The sequence below is a fragment of the Pseudorasbora parva genome, chromosome 6, assembly GCF_024679245.1.
Source record: "Pseudorasbora parva isolate DD20220531a chromosome 6, ASM2467924v1, whole genome shotgun sequence".
NCBI classification, from domain to species: domain Eukaryota; kingdom Metazoa; phylum Chordata; class Actinopteri; order Cypriniformes; family Gobionidae; genus Pseudorasbora; species Pseudorasbora parva.
This window is the reverse complement of record NC_090177.1, coordinates 37,147,744-37,163,109: the sequence shown is the minus strand read 5'-3', so window position 1 is coordinate 37,163,109 and position 15,366 is coordinate 37,147,744. Positions and strand designations below refer to the sequence as shown.

Genomic DNA, 15,366 nt, shown 5'->3' with positions numbered 1-15,366 from the left:
TAACGCTCCAAAAAGGACATAAAAGCACCATACACGTATTTATAACTCCCATACAATATTCCAAGTTTTCTAGTCCATTCGATAGCTTCGTGTGACATCAAACCTAGCATATAAAACGTCTTAAATGATGTTTCATTGTGGTCAAACATTATTTCTTATTTTCTGTCTTTTGCTTTTTTGAGTGAAAGATAACCCAGACATGTTCTCTTTCATCAGTAGTATTCCTCTGTCTGTTTGAATTCAGATTAGATCCTGAGGTCCAAGGGCCAGGACATTTCTACACCCCCCGAGAGGTGTTCTCTGCCCAAAGCAGTCCGTGTAAAACTTTACCCAGAATGCTGAAGAACCCCCGCAGCTTACCGCAAACCCCCGTCATGCCCCGTAACGCCTACAGCAGCAGCCAACTCAGGTAAGCTGACTTGGTTCAGTAGCAACTACTACTTGTAATTTCTTAATAAATTGTACAAATCCAGTTGGTCTTGTGGTTTTTATGTTTCTGATTAGGGTTGCATATCGTTAATATCTGTTTGCAAGCGTAACTGTGTTACTATGGTTACCAGTGTTTATAGTGGCGGATTAATTTCGAACTGTAATCAAACTGACTGGAACTACCTGTGCATTAAACAGTTTTACTGCACACCTTTCAGCCAATCAGAATCGAGTATTTAAACAGACCATGGTATAAGGATATTTGTCTTACAAAAATGCATCACTTCACTTCAGAAGGCCTTTATTAACCCCACAGAGCCACGTGGATTGTTTTAATAATGGATTGATGAACTGTTTTTGGGCTTCAAATTTTGGGCTGCCATTATAAAGCTTGGATTTGCCAGGACATTTTTTAATATAACTGATTGTATTCATCTGAAAGAAGAGTGTCATATACACCTAAGATGGCTTGAGGGTGAGTAAATCATGGAGTCATTAAAATGGAGTAAAGTGAGAATCGATTCCAATTTTAAATCGGATACTTGATTCCCAACCCTATTTCTGATGCAAGTAGATTATTTTATTCAGTGCACTTTCTATCTGTGTCCTGTAGATCGGAAGGTCACATCCGTGGTTTCCGACACCGCAGCGGCAGTTTGGAGTCTCAGTCACAACTTCTCCACTCTCACTGCGCAAACAAGTCGGTGTTCCCGCTGTCTCCTTCACGCCGTAGCAACAGCACTGAGGTGTTGGATGACTGCTCGTCCTATACCAGCATGTCCAGCATGGACTACTGCCTACCCTGCTCAGCCACTCCTCCCTACCGCACACTGGACTCACAATCCCACGACTACCGGCTTAACCGCAAAGTGGAGATCTACGGCAATACAGGCAGCATGCCCAACTTGGTCCCTCAGAACTCCAGCTGTTATGGCTACCAGCAGAATCACTACGGACCGACTGCCTACTACGTGGCTGGGTATCCCGGCTTCGAATATGAGCCTTGTTCTAACGGAGCGTACGTTTATGAGAGTGAACTCGAGGGTCACTATAACATCAACCCCAATTACCCAGCACAAGGTTACCAGGGCCGTAGTCGCAACAGGCATTATGGAATAGAAGGGTCGGATAAATTGTCACAGAATCCATACGCAACTGTTAGGCCCCCTAGAGGAAGGCAGGGACCCTTGAATGAGGTGTTGACGAAGAACATGTACAAGGCATTGGTGGCAGAGCATTTGAAGGGATGGTACAATCGCAGCGCTGGGCAAAGGGACCCAGGTGCCTATCAGCTGGTGTACACCTACAAATATGACCGAGGTTCGCAGCACAGCCTCGGCTACCAGACGCTGCCCGCACCCTTCAGCCACTCCAGTCGAACAAACTCATTCTCCTCAGGTAAGTACAGTTCCTCAAACATAACACAATGTGGACCAGGGGTTCTCAACTCTGCCGGAAAGTAGATCTCGAGGACCAGAGTTTAGCTCCAACCTTGATCAAACTCACCTGCCTCTAAAGCTTGGGACATACTCTGCAAGAACAAAGAAATTTGTTCGTTTTCTCGAGGTGGCAAGAACAAGAACAAAGTTAATTTTTGCCAGTACATTACATACCTCACGAGAAAAGCAGGTGCCGATCATCTGCGTTTCTCCGCATTATCCCCGCCCACTTTTAAATGCCAATCACACAATAGTTCTCGGACACCTGCAAGAAAAAAGTTCTGCTCAGGCGATGTGTCGAGAACAAGCTGCAAGAACCCCAAACCAGGGCTGCGAGAACAAAATTACGTAATTTTGTTCCCGCACCCCTAGGAGCGAGAACTTTTTTCTCTGTTCTTGCGGAGTATGTTATCGCTTTAAATTTCTAGTAATCTTAAAGACCTTGGTTTGCTTGTTCAGGCGTGTTTGATCAGACTTGGATCAAAACTCTGCAGGAAAGTCGATCTCGAGGACCAGAATTTAGCTCTAACCTTGATCAAACTCACCAGCCTCTAACTGTCTGGGACTGAGTTCCACTCCACTTTTAGACACACTCTTGCAAACCTCCCTAAGCACTTTCCCTTGGGGGAAAATCCCAGCAGTTCCACTTTGTGAAGGGAGGGAAGTTTATATGGGCATATCCTCACTCACTCTATCAAAATAGACTACCTGCCTCTTACTTTCTAGTAATCTTAAAGACATTGATTGGCTTTTTCAGGTGTGTTTGATCAGGTTTAGAGCAAAACTCTGCAGGAAAGTGAATTTTAAGAGCAGAGTTGAGAACCCTAGATGTAGACTATGGACAAAATGAATCATAAGGGTAATACAATACCAGGTTCTTGTCCAGGGCCGCAGTAAGCAATTGTTGGGCTATGGTCCCGGGGTTCTGGATCCTCCTCAATCCAGTCTAGGCCAACCTTAATCCCACTCTTAGGACAAAAGGTCAAGTTGTCTCTTGTGTTTAGCGGTGTTTTGTGTTTACTATAAAAATTTATTTTTTTGTTGTTGATAACTACACCGTGGAAGTGGACCAACAAGAAGTAGGATATAGATTTGATGTTGACTGCCTAAGCAATTTGAAAATCAAATAAACGTTGGCACGTAACTCGGCCTGCACCCCTTGTCTGAATGATACCTCGTTATGCGGCTTTTTAAAGAAAAGGTGCTAGTAGTTTTCTAAATGATTGAATTTATGTTTTTAATCTGGTAGGTGATAAAAGGAGCAGAAAGTCCTGTAGATTTGCTTTGAATGAGGGAATCAAGTCAGGGGCCAGTTGTATAAACTTACCAACTTGATGTTAACCAACTTTTCCAATTTAAATTAGACCAGTCTACCTTTTTAACGTTACTGACTACTCTAAAGCAGTTTATGCAACCAACCACAGATCTGTAGACAAGAATATTGTAAAGACTTGGGCCAGTAAGCAACCATTTAAAACACCCTAGTAACCCCACGCAACACCGTAGCATTGTAGCAGTGATTTCTACCCCTTACATTTTCTTCTGATTAAATTAAAGACTAAGGTTTAGCATGACGCAACATATCCCGCTTTTCTTCCTCAATAGTGTCATCTACTGCCAGCGGAGGGGGAAACTGGCAGAATCATTTGGCAGTGGGCCTGACTGACGGTGAATTGCCAGATGTTCCCTTGAGCGCTGGGGCTTACAGTCCTTCGTACAGTCGCAGCCCTACACACAACAGGTGAGATTAGAAAAGGTGTTCTTCTGTGTGAGGCTACTTTGCAAAAGCCCCTCAATTTTCTGTTTATGCATGCTGGAATGTAAAGCTTTTTTTGTAACAGCTCTCAATTCAGATTCTGCACACTGAATACCATCACATTCAGTCTCTACCCAGTCCTGGACCTGGAGGACCACCTTGTGTCCAACCCTGCTCCTGGAGGGATACTGTCCTGCAGATTTCAGTTCCAGCCCTGTTCCAACACACCTGTCTGTAATTATCAAGCAGCCCTTGACATTATGATTAGCTGGTTCAGGTGTGTTTGATTCAGGTTGGAGCTAAAATCTGCAGAGGTAGACCTCCAGGACCAGGGTTGGACACCTTTGTTATAGAGCAGGGGTCCCCAGACTCAGTCCTGGAGGGCCGTTGTCCTGCAGAGTTTAGCTCCAACCCCAGTCAAACACACCTGACCCAGCTAATCAATGTCTTACTAGGTCTTATAAAGGCATTGATTAGCTGGTTCAGGTGTGTTTGATTGGGGTTGGAGCTAAACTCTGCAGGACAGCAGTCCTCCAGGACTGAGTCTGGGGACCCCTGTTATAGCTTCCTGGAAGTTTTAGGCTGAATCAGAAATCGCCCCCTATACACTCAAATAGGGCACTATTTAAAGGGACAGTCATTTGTAGTGGCGTCCGAAACCATAGTGGACATTTTTGAGTGCACTCATTCAATCACACATTGCACCGCAATAACAAGTGTATAGCTGATGTACACACAACGGCTGTCCGACTTCACTGTATTTGTGGACTTAAGTAGGGAATAGTGAATGAGGTCTTAGGAGGCAATTTCAGATTCAGCCTTAGTAATTCTGGGACCTTGAATAGCTGGGTCAGGTGTGTTTAATTAATGTTGAAGATAGACTGCAGGACAGTGGTCCTCCCGGACCAGGACTGGACACCCCTGCCTTACTGTTGACTTTTGACTGGTGTTCTGTAGCATGTGGCTTTAATCAATGACACATTTAATTAGTCAAATTAAAATGAGGGTTTGTGACTGTTAATATGTCATAATGGCTTAATGTCCTAGGTAACGACTAAAGTTTATTTTATTATTTTTTGTGGTTGGTCCTCCGGACATTCCTGCAAATAAGCATTTTAACTTTGTCTTGTCAAATATGGCATCCACCTTGAATAAATTCAATATAATATTAGCATTAGATCATAGGGAAGTCATTTTAAGTAATTGGAAAATATCCTAATACAATGATATTTGGTTGCAGCCCTTTTTGGGAAACGTGACAACATTTAGCAACCAGCCAACAAGCGCAAAATCATTTTCAAAACACTTGCCAGTGTTGGACCTTGGTTGCAGTTAGGATTTGTGGCATTGCAATGTTTACAAACATAATTAAAAACCATTATTAAAAAATGAATAATAAAAAAATTTAAATAAAAAAAGGAAAATATTTAACAAATAATGCACAAAAAAACTGATAAAAAATATATACAATAAAGACAGGGAGATCAAATAAACAGTATTTTTGTTTGCATTATTTGTTTGATCTCTTAATTTAAAAAAAGATTAAATAAAGCAAAAAGAGATCAAACTAAAAATGCAAACAAAACTAATAATAAAAACATTTAAATTAAACATTTAAATAGCACATCATGTGCATTTCAAACATATTTGGTTGCTGGGTTTTGTATAAGCAAAGTAAGCTCCATATATATATATTTATTTTTAAACCTTGCAGCCTTCACGGATCAGTAGCAGATTTTTAGGATGAAAGGAAAATCAGACCAAAAGTACAATGTTTGAATAGGAACTAAAAATCCCATATGCCATTTATGTGAATTATATCATTTCTGTTGAGCTCTGTCAGATAGTTCAATCTTTTGTCCATACTTTTACTGGCATATTAATCCCTTTTACAATAAGATTTTTTGTGATTGCATCAGACAAATGAACCTCAGGCTTTTTGGTGTCCATCCAGGGATCTAACTGGATTAAGACGGCCTCCTCTTGAAGGCATGAACAGTTGACGTGTTCTAATGTTTGCTTTGTCTCGTCTCTCATGGCAGGTTCCCAGCAGAAAGTGTCACCTCTCACACCCCCGAGCCGGAAGAAGTGTTCGGTGCCATGGCCAGCTGTTCCGACGCAGACCATTAAAGAGCACATGAGGACAGGTCAGCCGTCCACCTGTCATCTTCCATTGCTGTGATTTTATGTTATACTGTTAGACACTGATATAGTTAACCCTTTTCCACCGACATGGTTCCAGTGCGTGCGCTCAAACGAGTCAATCGCCAGGTGGCCGGTAACATTTTTATAAAATCTAACAACTTAATGTTGTGAGAACATGCATGTGAACAAACGGGAACACTGTTCGGGAGAGTTGACAGGTCAGCGCTGCATCGCTATGAAAGTTTGAGCTTTACCAATTTAAATGTCCAAGTGCAAGAAGAGGTGAAACAGAGCTCAATTTGTGGGTGTGTGTGCAAACATCCGAAGCTCGCACCCAGAAAGCCAAATCTCCGACAGCGTGCGAATGAAGAGTCTTCTTGCGCTTGAGTGGACACATTCTAGAGGTGGGAATCTTTAGCTACCTGACAATTCGATTTAAATCGATTCTTGAGGTCACGATTCGATTCAAAACTGATTCTCGATTTTTAATCATATTTCAATTTGATTTGTCCATGATTTGATTGTAGTTTACTGTTTTGTGTTGTTTTTCTTATTTGACCATGGCAGAGAGTTTAATAGGTCTAGAAGAATAAATCTCACTGAATTAATAATAAACCTTTTTTTCACCCCTTAATTTTAGTCAACTTAACATTATAAAACAATGCCATTTAAGCTAACCGCAATCATTACACCCATGACTGGCAGTCTTCTGTGATAAAACAGAGAAAAATACTTAATACATAAATACAATTCCTTGATACAAAAAAATAGCAAATGTAAAACAGAAAAAAATGAAAATAATAAAAACATATGACAAGTACAATAGAGAAAAGGTTTTTTCAGGTCCAGCAGCTTAGTTTTATTTACTGTTTTAAGAAATGCTACAGTAATTTAATAATCAGATATAAAAATAAATCTGTGTAGTGTTCACTATATGAATTAAATATAAATTGATTGATAATAAAGATATTCAGTCAAAAGCTGTGAGTGATTTAAAAAACAAACAAAGTATTATCTAAATTGTTGGCGTTACGTTTTCACTTTAACATTGGTTGGTTCACTTCAGAATTAAAAATTCCTGATAATTTACTCACCCCCATGTCATCCAAGATGTTCATGTCTTTCTTTCTTCAGTTTTGAAGAAATTAAGTTTTTTGAGAAAAACATTCTCCATATAATGGACTTCAATTGGTCTAAATTGCACTAATTTATTCCTGAACCCGACACGATCCCAGCGAGGAATAAGAGTCTTATCTAGTAAAACGATTTAAAAAAATTATATCGTTTTTAACCACAAATGTTCATCTTGGCACTAGCGTCCATGACTTCAAACATTATGTAGTCACGTTGGAAAGGTCACGCGTGACGGGCAAAGACGAGCGGCCTTGTAAAAAATTTTTGGACGTAGTGTCCGTGAAGTCACCCATAGAGTTCTAAAGAGCAGTTGAGGCATCAACGCCGGCCGTTTCCATCTTGGCAGCGCGTCACTCCGGAATAACTGACATTGGGCAAAGAGGCGGGACGTGGGCGGAGCCGAGTTGACGTGATGACTGATTGACAGGTGGATAGCCATTTGTCTGTTAAAGTGGCCACGCCCTTAATTATGCAGAACTTTAAGGCTTTATAAAGTAAACCAATGAGTTATATATATATAAAAAAAATCACCCCTCACAGTTGTCATTAAGGGTGAAATTAGCCGTATAGCCCAAAACTACAATTTGTACTAGGCTGTTAATGTTTTTTTTTTCTGCTGTAAAGTTGGGCATTTAACATGGGGCTCAATGAGATTCATTACAGTTTAAGTCACTTCTGTATTGGCTTCAACAGAAACTGGGGGAGGTTGCCGCTTGATTAAAACTGCAATTTGGACCTTCATCTCATTGGTTTCCATTGAAGTCCAATATATGCAGAAACTGAAAAATCATGGAATGTTTTCCTCAAAAACCTTCATTTCTTTTCAACTGAAGAAAGACATCTTGGATGACATGGGATTGCAGAAATTACACCTTTTTAAAAGCCCTGGTTGCACTACATAAGCTACTTATGTTTTGGTTTTGATTTGATTTGATTGAAGAATGGTAATAATCACATAAACAACAAACAGCTGCGTTATGTCACCGTTAGTTCTTCAGGTCTGTGACACTTGGCCGAGAACAGGCTCTGGCTCCAGAACATGAACCGTCCTGGTGGAAAAGGGGCATGACAGCGCTGTGATTTAAAGCTCTTCTTATGCTCTCTTTAAATCTAGATCTATGCATATAGACCCATGAAAACCAATGATAGAGATTTATGATTTTTATAAGATGACCATAAAGGGATAGTTAACCCAAAAATGAAAATTAGCCTGTGATTTACTCACTCTCAAGCCATCCTAGGTGTATATGACATTCTTCTTCAAGATGAATACAATCAGTTATATTATAAAATGTCCTGTCTAATCCAAGCTTTATAATGGCAGTGAATGGGAGCCCAACATTTTCATAAGAGCATCCATCCATTAAAAGTGCTCCACACAGCTCCGGGGGGTTAATAAAGGCATTCTGAAGCGAATCGAGGGGTTTGTGTAAGACAAATATCCATATTTAAAACGTTTTAAAGTAAAATATCTAGCTTCCACCACACCACCTTCTATATTCAACTTGCGCAGAAAGTGTAAAGCCTCCTGCGGTTCAAAACGCTTGCGCTACAGCCTACGTCGCTTCAAATTGTGGGCTCCTATTATAAAGCTTGGATTAGTCAGGACATTTATGTTGTTATTTTATTTTAGCAGAATGTCATATATACCTAGGACAGCTTGAGGGTGAGTAAATCATGGGCTAAGTTTCATTTTTGGGTGAACTATCCCTTTAACGTCTGGGACCAGACCTAGCCACCAGTTTTTGGCATTCACTGATTGTCCGTTGGAATAACTCATTTCACGTGTCAATCCCGTCACACAGAGCACACGCTGACGCCGCAGCAACACGACTGCTGTATTTCCCAACGGCTGGAGGACCAAAAGACATATCGGCACAACAGAAAGAAGAACAGAAACAGAAGCACCTTACCGACAGATGTGGACGACGTGGACCTAATTCTCTCGTGCCTTGGAATGAGTCTTTCCGTTCCAGAGTGACAGGAGAAGCGCTGTGGTCATGCTAGCGGACGTCTAGCTGAACAAACGACTCATAACAAGCCCAGAACTGTCAGAGCATCAGTGTTTATTTGCGTTAAAACTGTGGCGAGCACAGAGAAAAGAAAAGCCAACCAAATGAGAAGTGCACAGTGAATGTCATTCTAAGAAGGTGAAGAAACTAGCCATATCACATGACCTTTTTTTTTTTTACGTTGGCACACACGGAACAGTTCATAGATTTGAACTTCAAAACAATGCGACAAAATAATGTAAATATTAATATGAACGAGTGGCTGTTTTTAAATTGCTTCTCATTTGTTTTATTTATTGAGTTGTCCATGCTTGTAGACGTGCATAATATGCGAGTCGTTGATACTGTATATATTTTGTCCTGCACAAATTCTGTTAGAACAGCACTTGATTGAAGTGAAGCCGATACAAGACCCTGGAAAACCCGGACTTTGGTTTTTCTGCTTTAAAAAAGCCCAACAACAAAAAAAATGTGTTCTGTTTTTATTACAGAACACTGTAAGAATGTTGTTAATGTTCTTAAGGGATGGTTCTAATATTGTTCTTAAAAATGAAAATTCTGTCACCCTTTACTTATACGTTACCCTCAAGTTGTTCCAAACCATAGTATTCCCCCCCCCCCCCAGTTACTATGGAAGTCAATGGGGTCCATCAAATGTTTAGTCACCCATATTCTTCAAAATATCTTCTTTGGTGTTCAGCAGAGCAAAGAAATTTGAAGGCAACTTGAGGGCGAGTAAAGGACTGAGTTTTCATTTTTGGGTGAACTATCTAACTATTAAGGAATGTTCTGGTTCAACACAAGTTAAGCTCATATGAATCATTCGCTCGATTACTGCGTGAGAACAAACTGAATCTGAACATAGTACAATAATGCACTTACAATGGACGTCTAGGCAAACATTAGAGAGGAAATGTAAAGCTTCTACTTAAAGCACTTATATTATGCCTGCTACAGACTGCGAGTTCGGCAATCCTAAGAGATCGTTAAAAATAATCACACTGTAGAACATGGATCTGATCAATTGTACATGTAGACTGTACGATGACGACACCTTTTGAATCTTAGGCTAGTTATTCTAGAAGAATTAAGTTAATGGTCATCACCATGAGCTAGTGGTGAATAAATGGAGAAAGAGGAATCACACTTTAGCCATTTTTGTGCTGAAAAAAGAGGGGGAAGCAAAAGGGGAGAATATTAATGCGGTCATTGCTAGGGAAAAGAGGCCAACTTGGCATGCCAATTTTACAAATGGAGCTTGAGGTAGGGCTAAGTATTTTAAGATTTAGCGGCATGTTTTATATATATATATAATTTCATGTTGCATTTGTATTAGCTAGTCAGTAAAGGTAGGTTGTAGCAGCAAACACACTGAGATGAGTGCGCGGACATTATTGCAGGCTATCTTCAGCCATCTTTGAACCTCTGGACGACGTAGGAACATCATTTAGGAGCCACGACCACAGAAATCGCAACGATTGGTCATTTTCGCCTGGGACAGCCCCAAAACATCCAATGAGTACCGGGCATTAGTTCTTCCTTTCAGAAATGTGTTAAATGAGCTGTAAAAGTTGTAATTAAATAAAACAGAAATATTAAATGAGAAACTAAAGCACTAAAAAGGGAAATATTAAAACTCAAATAATCCATTATTTAAACCTATATAGTAATGCATCATAATACACATCAAAACATGAAAACTATAATAGTGTATAAAACTTTTCACAGAGATAACACTCGTCAAAAATGCTTTATCTGGAAAGCACCTGCTGTGTATGAACGTCTTTAAGATGTCAGTTTTACATACATTAAATCCTCATTAAGACATGTTCTAAATGTCTATTTAACGTCTGACAGGAAACGTCCTACAGATGTATTGCAGAGGAGTAAAAAAAAATAATAATAATCTGGTCTTCCAGATCAATCAGATAGACATCTCGGAGACGTACGCATGCTTTCCCCACACTAGTCTTGTGTATTATTTAAGTTTTGTGCAAATACTTTAAAATAGTAAGTATTTTTATTGTCAACCTAGTGCAGTGTCGCGCCACATACACCAACTGTAAGTGCGTTACTGTATTTCTTTATTTTTACTGTGGGGCAGGACCTTTTTATTTTAGATATCATAGGTCAAACTTATGGAAGTCTGTGTCTGTCTCGGAATAAAACGCAATCGTGAGGAAAAACAAGTTGCAATTATAAATTATAAACTCCCAATTCTGACTTTTCCCCCCTGGCTATTCTGATAAAAAGTCTGAATTGCGAGATAAAAAGTCGTAATTCCCCTTTTAATTTTGTCTTCAGTGGCAGAAACAAGCTTCCACACACACTTAACTTGCGCTGAGCCCGAAACGTTCCTTTTAGCCTAATGAACAAACCGCCCATGTGCCATGCTGGAATACACAGACCTCGCGCTTTGAATGTGTCAATCTGATGTACGGATTGTAATTTCCTGTAGTGTCTGTATTTGTGTCTTAGAAGCATGTGATGTACAAGCACACGTTTTAGAAAGTTTTTGGTGTTTTTTAAACTCTATGGTTTGAACGTGATCAATGACCGTTGACCCAGCACACCTTTCATTGGAAACATATATTCATTCCTTGAATTTAGTCTGTCATTTTCCAACAGGATGTGAATAAAAAAAAACAAAAATTGAATTGTGACTTTTTACATAATGTCATATATGATGTCCTCTCTATTAATGTTGCTTTAAAGGTAAAGATACACAGGACGACTTTTTGAGAAATGTCGTCGAGCGATGCTGCTTTGGCACTTTCCCATTGAGGATACTTTAGATCTGTCATGGGCGCAGACATTGCTCAAAAAGTTGCCCCGTGTATCATCACGCTCATAAAGAAAAGAGCTCACAGGAATCTCATGCTGTTTGTGTTGCGTATGCAGCGACTCCCTTGAGGACAGGGCGGAAATTGAATGAGTGTGTATGACAGGCATTTCCCACCTGCCTTTGCTTCGCTCCCAAGAACGCTTAATCCAAGGACTATTTTCTTATTCATTCCAGTTTAAGCGAAACAACCAACAAGACTTCACTTGTTGATACCTTATGCTGCCATGCCGACCATATGTTTGTATGTAGCAGGTTCATATGCTGTATGACTGGTGATATAATCATCTCAACAGTCTTTCTGGTACAACAGTCTTGCCCTAACAAGAATCTTTCCCATGTTGGCTCTTGAACACTTGGCCTGTGTTGTGGTTCAAGGCCCAGCATATGCAGCATTTCACTCCAAAATCTAAGACGTGCAGCCTTTAAATACACTGGAATGCCAGATGTTATTAGAAATAAATGTTTTATGTGTGTGTGTTTTCAAACCTTTGGGACTTTTTGAATCAATCTTTTTGAAATAAGTCTATTATTATTTTGTCTGTATCGTGTTGTATGCAAGATTTATTCAAATGGATCCCAAGGGAGAAATATTAACTTTTTTTATGTAATGTCCGCCTACCCAAATCTGTCCAATATACATGTCTCTCCATACACAGTGGTACAAATGCTATTTCCCAATCATAGTATTATTTTTTTCCAGTGTTTGGCGAAACGCTTGAAACAGCACAAACTGTCTGCAGGGTGCTAGAGCACACAGGGCCTGAGATAAACACTTTCACACAAAATACCTGCTCCCTTTCAGTCGTTCACGTTCGAAATTACGTCACCGACATATTGGGATCTCAATATATCAGTGACGTCAAAGTAAAGTAACGTTTTCTATTGTAATCTATTACTATTGTAAAATGTCACTTATTCTTGTGATCAAATTCTGAATTTCAGCATCATTACTCCAGTCTTCAGTGTCACATAATCCTTCAGAAATCATTCTGATATGATGATTTGATGATCAAGAAGTATTTATTATCATTATTAATGTTTAAAACAGTTATGGTAATTAATACTTTTGTTATTTCAGGATTCTTTGATGAATAGAAAGTCAAAAAATCTATCTTTTGTAATACAAATCTTTTGTGACATTATAAATGTCTTTACTGTCGCTTTTGATCAATTTAATGTATCCTTGCTTAATAAAGTAATATTAATATTAATACCCCCCCCAAAAAAACCTGACCTGAACTGATACAGGAAGCTGTATTGTGCAAATGCATTCTTTCAGAACATATCAGTTTGTTGGGGACAAATTCACTCATTGCAAATGTCATTAAATCTCAGGGAGAAACGTCTCACAGTCTGATTTCACAGCGAAATTTACTGAAACTATGTTAATAATAAAAAGATGAACTGGAAGGAAATTGTCACAAAAGAATATACATTTTAACGGTCCTAAAAATAAGCTCTCTTCTCTTTTTTTTGTATAATTAAATTAGATTTTTCTTCTGATTTGGATTGTGGTGAAATGAGACCCAGAAATGTTTGACTGCACTGAGGCGTCAATAAAAAAATTAAAAAAACTTTGCTTTCAAACAATGTCACATTATCAATATCCATACAGTAAGTCCTATATTATTCACATAAAATAATCCTTATTAGGACCCATTTTCTAAATCATAATCATCCAACAAAATAGCATTTTCTGATAACATTGAAACAAAATTAGTATTTCAAAATCATAATTTTGTATGTATGAATAAACAAACAAAATTAACATAAATGGCACTTAGTGCTAATAAGGACAAGTACTCACTCTGACCACCTTAAATTCACATTTTAAAACCTGTATACCAGCTTATATGATCTTTTACAGCTTATAAGTCATATGATATGATATATATATACTGCAAATTAGGCTAATAAAAATCCTCCGCTGTGCCTTTTCTTGAAGATAATCACTAAAGAATAGTCTACTGTGCAAGTCTTCACAGACACCTGCTGTCTGTCATTTCTGCATAGACGGTCATGTCACAGGAGACATGCGAATGCATAGCACATGTACTCGCAAATCAGCAAAGCTCCTGCTTAGGGTCACTGGGTGTTAAACAAAGAATATATAAAGGGACAAAACCATGTGTTGAACGTGAAAGAAACCGTTTCTGAATTGTCCCAGTTTTCCCAGAATTGCACAATGTTTTGCCTAAATTCAGGTCATCTACACGTTTCACAAATGGCTTTCTGGGAAGCTGACGATGGGCTAAAGTCACAGAGCTGGACTGTATTTACAGTAACAGTGTGCTGTATGGTGGGTTTTTTCTTCAGGGTCCTGAGGGTACTCAACCTGAATCCAATTTATATCGTATTTATATGTACATTTTCACTTGATTCTAATCTTCAGTAAACAGGATTCAGGCTGATTAAGGAAAAAACACTCAGGACTTTCCTAAATCAACCTGAATCCAATATTTATCTGCACATTTCCACATCATTCCAGTCTTATCAAAATGGTCTCTTAGCTGCATTGCCGCTCCGTGCACATGTTCTGCACCACAAGATTACAAACTGCTCACGAGGCGTTTCGTTTTGCATTGGAGAAAGTCCAAAGACGTACGCCATTACTCCACTGGGAGGTTGCGAATGAAAAAGCCTTTTTCCATCCTTCCAGGAAGCATCTGAGATCCAACGCCACTGCTGACCATGGGCAAGAGCAAAATGTTATCAATGTTACCACAGTACACCCCCAAAATAACCTTGCCGTTTAAGGCCTTGTACCATGCTTATAACACTTACACAGGGCTGAATCTCCTCTTTTTTGCATCTGGTTGTTGTGGAACGGCCCCTTTATCCCTCCTTTCTGCTGCCCGGTCTCTGTATTTCAGCTTAAACGAAGAGCGCCGCCCAGAGGTCAATACTTCAGAAGTGTCAAAATCAATGAATCACAGAAATGTAATCGGGGGTTTACCTCAGCCTCGGATCGCTCGTGTGTCTCTGGCTGGCCCACTCTGGCTCTCCTCTGCTCCAGGTTTTGCTGCACATGGATGGACAAAGAAAAGGACGTGAATAGAATGCGTAATTCTGATCATTCATTTGGCTGGTTGTTGCAGCCTGATTTTGGATTCTTCGATTTTTCCAGCAAAAATATCCGAACTAAAACGAGACAAAAACGAACAATGTTAACGAGTGTGTACAATGTGTACAATAAACATGAGTGTGTACAATGTGTACAATAAACAGTTTTACTTGCACAGCTAGCACAGTTGGTCTAGTTATAGCTGGTGTTATTTTAGTATTATTTAATATTATGGTATTTATTCATATTTTAAATTAGCAGTTGTTATTAGTTTTGAAATGAACAAAAACATGATTTTAACAGTTTTATTTTAGGCCCTGTTTACACCTGGTATTAAGAAGCATTGTGGTCAATCGGATCACAAGTGGACGATGCTAAATACAGGTGTAAATGGGTCTAAAATGTTTAGAGCTTGTCCACTTTTAACCACGTCCAGGGGTAGCGAATGTGTTCAAACAGCCATAAAAAAAACCCCTGTCTACTCTCCGCCAGCTGACCTAATGCGTAAACATTATGGGCAGAATGTTTCCTGTGATGGGTAG

General features: G+C 39.3%; 2 protein-coding genes across 10 annotated transcripts in view; one reads left to right on the top strand and one right to left on the bottom strand.

Moving 5' to 3' along the window:
* Window positions 1-13,561, top strand: part of frmd4bb (FERM domain containing 4Bb) — a 106,245-nt gene extending 92,684 nt beyond the window's left edge. For all 6 annotated transcript variants that reach the window (XM_067446824.1, XM_067446827.1, XM_067446825.1 and 3 more), the window contains 5 exons: window positions 245-409; window positions 1,043-1,827; window positions 3,474-3,609; window positions 5,667-5,771; window positions 8,709-13,561. In XM_067446824.1, the coding sequence (XP_067302925.1) occupies window positions 245-409; window positions 1,043-1,827; window positions 3,474-3,609; window positions 5,667-5,754 (1,174 nt within the window). In that variant the 3' untranslated portion in view covers window positions 5,755-5,771; window positions 8,709-13,561. The remainder of the gene's footprint in view (window positions 1-244; window positions 410-1,042; window positions 1,828-3,473; window positions 3,610-5,666; window positions 5,772-8,708) is intronic.
* A 6-nt stretch (window positions 13,562-13,567) lies between these two features.
* rbm10 (RNA binding motif protein 10) overlaps window positions 13,568-15,366 on the bottom strand; it is a 43,409-nt gene continuing 41,610 nt past the window's right edge. For 3 of the 4 annotated variants that reach the window (XM_067446831.1, XM_067446829.1, XM_067446832.1), the window contains exons 21-23: window positions 14,717-14,782; window positions 14,545-14,633; window positions 13,568-14,445 (exon numbers count right to left, since the gene is read on the bottom strand). In XM_067446831.1, coding sequence (XP_067302932.1) covers window positions 14,370-14,445; window positions 14,545-14,633; window positions 14,717-14,782 — 231 coding nt within the window. In that variant the 3' untranslated portion in view covers window positions 13,568-14,369. The remainder of the gene's footprint in view (window positions 14,446-14,544; window positions 14,634-14,716; window positions 14,783-15,366) is intronic. The other variant, XM_067446830.1, reaches the window with a different exon arrangement.